This window comes from Petaurus breviceps, unplaced genomic scaffold, assembly GCF_028583685.1.
Source record: "Petaurus breviceps papuanus isolate PSGF00001 unplaced genomic scaffold, PetGlider_PUasm1.0 65, whole genome shotgun sequence".
Lineage (NCBI taxonomy): Eukaryota > Metazoa > Chordata > Mammalia > Diprotodontia > Petauridae > Petaurus > Petaurus breviceps.
In genome coordinates, this window is record NW_027186436.1 from 1387309 (window position 1) to 1396210 (window position 8902).

At 43.2% G+C, this 8902-nt stretch overlaps 1 protein-coding gene across 3 annotated transcripts; it reads left to right on the top strand.

The window, feature by feature from the left end:
* The first annotated feature begins 1821 nt into the window (after positions 1–1821).
* On the top strand, positions 1822–8159 carry LOC138173811 (solute carrier family 25 member 47-like). 3 transcript variants are annotated; one of them, XM_069103900.1, is made up of 3 exons: positions 1822–1968; positions 5926–6205; positions 7773–8159. In XM_069103900.1, exons 1-3 carry the CDS (start codon positions 1927–1929, stop codon positions 8051–8053), a joined length of 603 nt encoding a protein of 200 aa, XP_068960001.1. In that variant the 5' UTR covers positions 1822–1926; the 3' UTR covers positions 8054–8159. The 3 variants fall into 3 exon arrangements, with proteins under 3 accessions (XP_068960001.1, XP_068960003.1, XP_068960002.1); XM_069103902.1 differs by lacking the exon at positions 1822–1968 and adding an exon at positions 5267–5520; XM_069103901.1 differs by lacking the exon at positions 1822–1968 and adding an exon at positions 5267–5347.
* Positions 8160–8902: the final 743 nt, after the last annotated feature.

Here is an 8902-nt window from a genome sequence, read left to right on the forward strand (position 1 = left end):
AAGACCTGGGTTCAAATCCAACCTCAGACACTTACTAGCTGTGTCCCTGGCCAATACTTAACCTCTATCTGTCTTAATCCACTGGAGAAGGAAATGACAAACCACTCCAGAATCTTTTCCAAAAAAAACCCCAAGGGGGACGGCTAGGTGGCACAGTGAATAGAGCACTGGCCCTGGAGTCAGGAGGACCTGAGTTCAAATTAGGCCTCAGACACTTAACACAAAAACCAGCCTTGTGTCCTTGGGCAAGTCACTTAACCCCAATTGCCCTTCAAAAAAAAAAAAAGAAAACCCCAAGGACAGTATTGGCATGTAATAATCCGTGGGGTCACAAAGAGTTGGATGTGACTAAGCAACAACAAATTAAATATATTATTCCATGTGATCCTCAGGAGAGCCCTGTATGCCCTTATTCCCATTTTGCAGATGGAGAAACCGAGGCCCAGAGAGCTCAAGGTAAAAAAACCAATAAGTGCCTAAGATGGGATTCAGACTCAGGTGTTCCTGAGTCCAAGCCCAGTACTCTAACCAGTCAGCTGTGCTATCTCTCTAAAACAAATTAATTTCAGAGAGCTGTAGAGTTTAGAGCCTTATCCATGACCCCATCCAATGTCTCAATCAAAGGAGCGCTTACTGTCCACAGCATTGCTGACGGAGGCAGCAGGAGGAGTCGTTCACCCTCTACATCAGCAGTTCCACTAATGAGCACTTATTATGTAATGAAGCCTGTATTCTTCCCTTCATTTGGATCACCTGCATTTCTAGAGCACAGACTGTGGTTAAGGCCCAGAGCTGAATGCTATAGGAGGAGCTGTGGATCCTATTGCAAAGTTACTTTTAATCATTCATTCAATAAATATTTACTAAGCACCTACAATGTGACCGGCACTGAGCTAAATACTGGGGATATAGAAAAAGGCAAAAGATATTCCCTGCCCCTAAGGAGTTTATAATTTAATGGGGGATTAATAAGCAAACCAGTAGGGGCGGCCAGGTAGCACAGTGAGTAAGAGCACCGGCTCCAGTGTTGGGACGACCTGGAGATCGGTTCCCGGGCTCAGACACTCAGCACCACACCCAGAAATAACTGTCCGTGTAACCTTGAGCAAGTTACTTAACCTCGATTGCTTAAAAAAAAAAAATAAGCAAACCAGCTTTCTCCCCTGGAAGTTCGCTGTGCCAACAAAATCAGAGGTCCAGTCCCTGTCCCTACAGTAATAACTCTCAGGCTCTTTGTACCACACTCCAGCTTTGTCTTCCATTATTCCTTCTATTGAGTTATCTCATGAAGCACTTACTGTGTGCTGGGGCCTTGTGCTAGGCTAACCTGTGGAGGAGGCAGGAGAAAGACATTTGGTGCCTGTCCTCAGGAAGTCAGCTATGAGGACACATTGACTCAAAGGAAAACCAGAACAATAAGAAATAGCATGGTATGGTATGGTATCTCCCCCGCTAGATTGTAAGCTCCTTGAGAGTAGGGACTGTCTTCTGTCTCTTTTTGTATCCCCAGTGCTTAGCATAGTGCCTGGTACACCGCAGGTGCTTAACAAATGTTTTTATTGATTGGTTAATAAGAATAAGAACTGATGTGTCAGGTACAGACATTAAATACTCTTAGAGGTTAGCCAAAGAAAAGGTCCCAGGGGGCTAAGTAAAATCAGAGAAGTCTTCCTGAAAGATTAGAAATTCCAAACCAGAAAGTTAGACTGTGACTGATGCCATTCTTGTTTCTAATGACCTCTCAATCTCTCTTTTCTTCTCTTTATGCTGGTTTCCTGGCTCCAGCTCTCTGGGTTCTACAGGGGGCTCTCCCTGCCGGTGTGTACAGTATCTCTGGTCTCCTCAGTCTCCTTTGGCACCTACAGGCATTGCCTTTCTCACATCTGCAAGCTCAAGTACGGCAACACAGATGCAAAACCCTCCAAAATGGACATCACCCTTTCAGGATGTGCCTCTGGCATTGTCAGGGTAAGGAAGGACACTACTGACCCTCTGTTCTCAGGAATTCTGGGTAAAGTGGGAGAAATAAATCCATGAAGCTTTAGAGTCCTACAAAAAAGGATCCCACTGGTATTTGTAGCTTCTAGCAAGCAATGAGGTCGTGGGATCGTAGAATGTCAGACTTGGAAAGGGCCTTAGAGAACAGCCTCATTTACTCTTTCATTATACAGGTAAGAAGACTGAGGCTCGGGGAAGGGAAATATGAGGTCCTCCCCTCCCCCCTCCCCACCTCCATTAGTGATAAGGTTAGGATTAGATCATTGACCACTTGCCTGACTCCTGGACTAGTGTTCTACTTTAGGAAGGCACAAATTCTCATAAAGTAAGAGGTAAGAAAATGATTCAGAAGATCTTTTTGGCTGAATTGATACAATCCTGCCAAAAGGTAGGGGGATAGACTTGTTGACCTGAGAGTCAATCATTCAAGAAACATTTACTAAGCATTTACTTTATGAAAGGCCCTAGGATACAGAAATATACAAAAATACTGTCTCTGCCATAAGGATATATCTCATATTCGAATGAGAGAGATACATGTCAACAACTAGGTATACATAAATATACACAGAATAGATGGGGGGCTGGAAAAGGCTCCATATACACAGAATAGATGGGGGGCTGGAAAAGGCTCCTGCAGAAGGTGACATTTGAACTGAGTCTTTAAGGAAGCCAGGGGAGCTGGGGCATTGTGAAGGAGAACATTGCAGGCATGAAGGACAGTTGGCAAAGGTTGGGTTGGGGTTGGAGGGTTGTGTGTGTGTGTGTGTGTGTGTGTGTGTGTGTGTGTGTGTGTATCATAAAGTGTGTGGAGGGTGAAGAGTGTGAGAAGACTGGGAAGGCAGAAAGGGGACACATCATGAAGAGCTTTAAATGCCAAATAGAGGAATTTTTATTTTATCCTGCAAATAACATGGAGCTACTTTGGTTTATTGAGGAAGTGGAGTGACATGTTCAGAACTTTAAGAACATCTCTTGGGCAGCTAAATGAAGAATGGAATGAAGTGGGGAGAGACTTGAGATTGGGAGACCAAATAGTAAGCTTTGGCAGTTGTCCAGACTCTACATGTGCTAAGGGACTTTACTAGAGTTATGTGAGTGGAGAAGAGAGAAGACATATGTGAGAGAAGTTGTGAAGGTAAAAACAGGAAAATTTGGGAATTGATTGGGGATTGAGAGTGAGTGAGAGTGAGGGGTTGAGGATGGCACTGAAGTTGCATGCCTGGATGATTGGAGAATGGTTGTGCCCTCAACAATAAGAGGAGAGTTCAGAAGAGGGAAAGGACTTTTTGGAGGGGAGGGGAAGATAAGTTCAGTTTTAGACATGTCAAGTTTGAGATTCTTACAAAATATCCAGTCTGATATGCCCAAAAGGCAGCTAGTGTTGTGGAATTGGGACTCAGGAGAGAGACTAGGATGGGACATCTAGATCTGGGAATCACTTGCAAGGAGGTAATAATTCAATCCATGATGTCTGATGAGATTGTCAAGTGAGAGGAAATAGACTGAAAAGAGAAGAGGGCCCAGGACAGAACCTTAGGGAACCCACATAATTATTAAGCATTATATGGATGAAGAGCAAGTCAAGGAGACCAAGGAGGAGCAATTAGATAGATGGGAAGAGAAGCCGGAGAGAGCAGTGTGTCAGAGAAGAAAAGAGAGATCATGCAGAAGAAGAGGGTGATGAACAATGTCATATGCTGCAAAGAGGTCCAGAAGGAAAAGGACTGATGAAAGGACTTGGTAATTAAGAAATCCTTGGTAACTTTCAAGAGAACAGTTTCATTGAACAATAAGATTGGAAAACAGATTGCAGAGGGTTTAAAAGAGTGAAAGGTTCCAGGGTTTAGGGTCCCCTGCCCCAGCTCATCCTATCAGGAAATAAGGAAGGAAGGAAGCAAAAAAAGAAAGAAAGAAAGGAAAGAAAAAGGAAGGAAGGAAAGAAAGGAAGGAAACAAATATCTATTAACCACTTACCTTGTGCCAAGTAATGCTCTAAATGCTTTACAAATTTTATCTTAGGGGCAGCTAGGTGGCACAGTGAATAGAGCACCAGCCCTGGAGTCAGGAGGACCTGAGTTCAAATCCAGCCTCAGACACTTAACACGTACTAGCTGTGTGACCTTGGGCAAGTCACTTAACCCCAATTATGCTGCCCTCCTCCCTCCAAAAGCAAAAAACAAACAAATTTTATTTTATTTGATACTCACAATAGCCCTAGAAGGTGGGTGCTATTATTATTTCCCTTTTGCAATTGAGGAAACTGAGGCAGATGAAGACTAAATGACTTGCCCAGGATCACACAGCTGGTAAGTATCTGAGGCTGGATTTAAACTCAGATCTTCCTCACTCTGGGTGGTGCCTCACTCTGGCTGAAATGCCTGGCCTCTGTAGAACCAAAAAGGCAAGTAAGGGGTTGTGGTATCCTGAACCTCCAAAGAGGTATCACATTCCTTCCAGGGTCGTTGTGTGGATAGCGTTTGTAAAGCACTTAGCATTGTACCTGGGGCACAGTAGGAACTTAATAAATGCTTGTTTCCTTCCTTCTCCTTCCCATCCAGTTCAGAGTCTCTTTAATTGAGAAATCTCTCCCTGACTGACAGATTGACTGACAGGTTTCTGAGCTGGCTGCATTAGAGAAGGAGCTTAGCTCTGGTTCACAGGGGAGAGGGCTCACTTCATCACCAAACCAGACAGACATAGCTTTTCTTCTCTTAACTAGTCAGGCAGGTCTCCGGGACAGACCTTGGCCCTTTGCTCTGACCTCACAATAAGACCTTTGCACAGCAGTCCCCATTTCCCTAGAGCTTAAAGTTAAAACAACTTAAAAAACAGATTCATTTTGGTTTTTTTATATTATATTTCTTTCCAAATATATCCTTATCTGTAAAATGAAGCCGTGGGGCTAGATAATCCTTAAGGTCCTTTCCAATGTTGTCTATGATCCTTCATCCACCCAAGGAATAAAAGGTTTTTAATAAATTAGTTTCTTCATGACACCCATGGGAAGTAGAAATTACAAGTATTCTCCCTTTTTTACTAAAGAAAAAACTGAAGGGTCAGAGCGTCCAGTGAATTTGCCCAAGGTTAGGTTAGCTATCTAGATATTAAGAAGCAGGATGTTAACCCAAGTTTTATTGATTTCCAGCCCAGGGCTTTTCATCATTAGCTTGGGCTTCAGGAAGTGACTCCCAGAAGAGGAATTGGGTGTGGTGGAGGAATAGAATGGGGCTATTCACTGTGCTTGCTTTTGGAGTGACCTGCCCATATCAAGGCAGGCCTTGAGCTGAGAGGTTGGAGGTCTTCAGACTGTTCTTGTGCCCTGACCCTGCCTTTAAATATGTCTCTGGTGCGTGGTCTGGGGCAAAGTCAATTAACTTCTCTGAGAATCCTATTGAAAATGGGCATATTATGAGAACATCCATGTGACCGGCAGTGTGGGGAAGATAAGCATTTCTATGATGCTTTTAAAGTTTACAAAATGCTTTCCTCAAAAGCCTTGTGAGACAGAGATTTCAAAAAGTAAATTTATTTTTTTTAGTGAAAAAAATCTGTTTTCTATGCCAATAAATTCCCCTTATTGGGAAAAAGAAAAAAAGGAAAAAAAAAACCCTCTTGTAATGAATATGCTTAATCAAGGAAAACAAATTCCTGCATTGAATAGTTTAAAAAATGTGTGTGTGTGTGTGTGTGAATGTGTATGTGATTGTGAGATAGGGTTTTTGTGCAAGTATTTTTATTACCATCTTACAGATGAGGAAACTGAGACTAAGAAGTTAAGTGACTTACTCAGGGTTAGTAAACTATTAAGGGTCAGATCTTGGATTTGCACTCAGTTCTCCTCGGACTCCAAGGCCAGCATTCTTCCCACTGTACCCCAATGACACAGCAGTAGTTTTACTCTTAACTTTTCCTTTGATTTCCCAGGTCACACTGACGTCTCCTACGGAAATGGCCAAAATCCGATTGCAGACACAGAAACAGCGTCCCTCGATAACTTCTTCATCTCCCAGTGATCTCCTTCCCCCACCCAAGTACCAAGGTCCCTTGCACTGTCTAAAGACTGTGGCCAAGGAAGAAGGCTTGAGAGGTCTCTATAAGGGCAGCTCGGCACTCATGTTCCGAGATTGCAATTCCTTTGCCACCTATTTCCTCTCCTACTCCATCATCTGTGAATGGCTCACTCCAGCTGGACAGAGTCAGCCAGGTAAGACCAGCACTCATTCGACAAAGACTGACTCTTATGAAATACTAGGCACTGGGCTAGATTCTGGTGACACAAAGATAAGTCATCCCTGCTCTCAAGCAGTTGACCTTGTTGAGAGAATAGTAATAATAGCTAGCATTTACATCTTGCTTTAAGGTTTGCAAAGTGATTGCAAATCTCACCTCATTTTTTCCTCATGACCACAACCCTGGGAAGCAGGTGCTGTTATTAACTTCATTTTACAGGTAAAGAAACTGAGACAGACAGAGGTGAAATGATTTGCCCAGGGTCATAGGTGTCTGAGTCTGGATTTGAACTCAGGCTTTTCCTGATTCCAATCCTCTATGCCACCCAGCAGTAACCACTAGGCTCAGGAAGGGCTTCAGTTTTGAGGTGGTAACTGAATTGAACCTTGAAGGAGGTGAGAATTTCAGGGGTGGGAGTATGGAGGGAAAGCCTTCCAGGCATGGAGGAGAAGTCACTGTGAAGGCATAGGGCCATAGAACTTACCTAAATAGGTCAGTTTGGATGGAATGTAGAATAATTTAGGGGGATTCTAGGAAATAAATCTGGGAAGGTAGGCATCAGCCAGAGTGTGGAGGGCTTTAAATGCTAGGCTAAAGAACCTGAATTTCATTTTACATACAGTTGGAAACCACTGAATATTTCTGATTGGAGGAGTGTGACATAGTTGACTTTGTGCCTTAGGAAGATTATTTTGGTAATTCTGTGTCAACCATTACTAAACTAGTTCTTAGAAAGACAAACAAAATTAGGCTGCATGTGAATGTTTATTTCTCCTGAAGCTTGCAGAACATGCATTTAGAGATATGCATGGGAGCTCATTGTAGACAGTGTTCCCAAGGATGGACAGACAAAAGAGATCTTATATCTTCAGAGCAATTCCCTTTCACCCTTCCCTCCCTTCCTGGCTCAGGATGTCTATGTTAGCTAAAATGATAGTCTTCATATGTGTTATGGATACATTGTAAATACAATAAGATAGGAGAAGTGTTAAAATGTCAATTGAAATTATAGATCCAGGATATCTGTGTTTCTTCTATCATCAGCATGACATGATATAACATAACATAGCATATGTTCATAAAATACCAAGATAAGAAAAGTCCTATTATTCGAGATAGTGTCTGGTTCAAGGCGCCTTGTCCTTGGTAGTCATAAACAGAAGAATGCTCCTGGTCAGCTTTATCTGGCCTTGTAGTTGCTGACATAGGAAGGGGAATTTTGAGTTCACTCAGAGAGCAAAGTATGACTGTTATGCTAGAATGTGCAAAGCATTATGGTAGATTAAGCTCAGAGTGGGCCAAAAGGTCTCTCCTGATTGGCCAGTCCATGTGTTGGACCTTTCTCAGATCTTGGGGGTTGCAGATGGTTTGGGGTGGGATCTAAAGATGGGAACTGAAGTGGAGAAGGGAAAGACTAGAAAGTGGCAGACCAATTAGAAGGTCATTGTAATCGTCCAGGTGAGGAGGCTTTGACCTAGAGCACTTCCTTTCCCTGTAAAATGACTGTGGTGCTGAGTGCCTTCTCTGTCTCTCCTTTGCAGACATCCTGGGTGTGCTGTTCTCTGGTGGCTGCGCAGGTGTCCTGGCCTGGGCTGTGGCCACTCCCATGGATGTGATCAAGTCTCGTCTTCAGGCTGATGGACTGGGCCAGCAGCGGTACCGAGGATTCATTCACTGTATCACACAAAGTGTGAAGGAAGAAGGAGTGAGGGTCTTGTTTAAAGGACTAGCTCTGAACTGTTGTCGAGCCTTCCCTGTGAACATGGTGGTTTTTGTCTCCTATGAAGCAGTCCTGAAACTTAGCCGGGGTTTCACGACATAACTGGCTTGTTTCACCAATGTGAAGATGGCTCCATCTGTAGAAGCAAACCAAGCTGGGGTTAGAGGCCTGGGATAAAACGGAATTAAATTCCAGACTTTTGGACTCAGGGTTAGAAGTCTCTAGCAGCGATATCTCATTCTAACGCCATTGAATGCTTTGGGGGCTGGAGAATCCAAGTTGGGGCCTCTGAAGTGAATCTTCAGGAGTTGAATGGGCAGCTTTCGGTTCCCTGTTTCCTCTTGGGGTCTCAGTACTACTCTTTGCTTAGGTTCTACCTCCCTATCAATGATTGATTCAAAGAGACTAAGTCCAGGCCAGAGTGGACTGTTAGGTCGCAGGTCAAGAAATGAGTTCTCCATGTCTATCTTGGAAGAGGCAGCTCTCTTTCCCCTGTGACTTCAGCTCTGCCCTGTTCATAGGGCCTGCCTACCTCACCCACCTCTTAAAAAGCTTCTGAGAAGGATGCCTGGTTCTTCAGTATGTTCATATTGATAACATGTCTCACTTTCAGATGCTTTTTATAAATGTCGTGAGTGTAACCTTTCAGATGTTTTAAACTACATGTAAATAAAATAAATGTTTTGGAAGACTTTAGTATGTCAGGAAAAGTAAGAATGCCAGAATTGGAGTCAAAATGATCTGAGTTCAAATATTGCCTCAGACACTTACTGTGTGATTCTAAGCAAGTAATTTAGCTTCTCTAAGCCTCAGTTTCCTCATCTGTAAAATGGGGATTAATAATAGTATCTACTGGTTGTGCTATCTCTGGTGGCTTCCCAGAATTGTGAAGACCAAATGTAAAGAGTTTTGCAAACCTTTAAGCATTACATAAGTACTCGCTCTTATCAT

Bases quoted from the DNA above. Each gene is read 5' to 3' on its own strand.
- LOC138173811 (XM_069103900.1), top strand. From the start codon at position 1,927: ATGGACATCACCCTTTCAGGATGTGCCTCTGGCATTGTCAGG. The intron at 1,969-5,925 runs GTAAGGAAGGAC...TTGATTTCCCAG, and splicing joins GTGCCTCTGGCATTGTCAGG to GTCACACTGACGTCTCCTAC. The intron at 6,206-7,772 runs GTAAGACCAGCA...TCTCCTTTGCAG, and splicing joins AGCTGGACAGAGTCAGCCAG to ACATCCTGGGTGTGCTGTTC.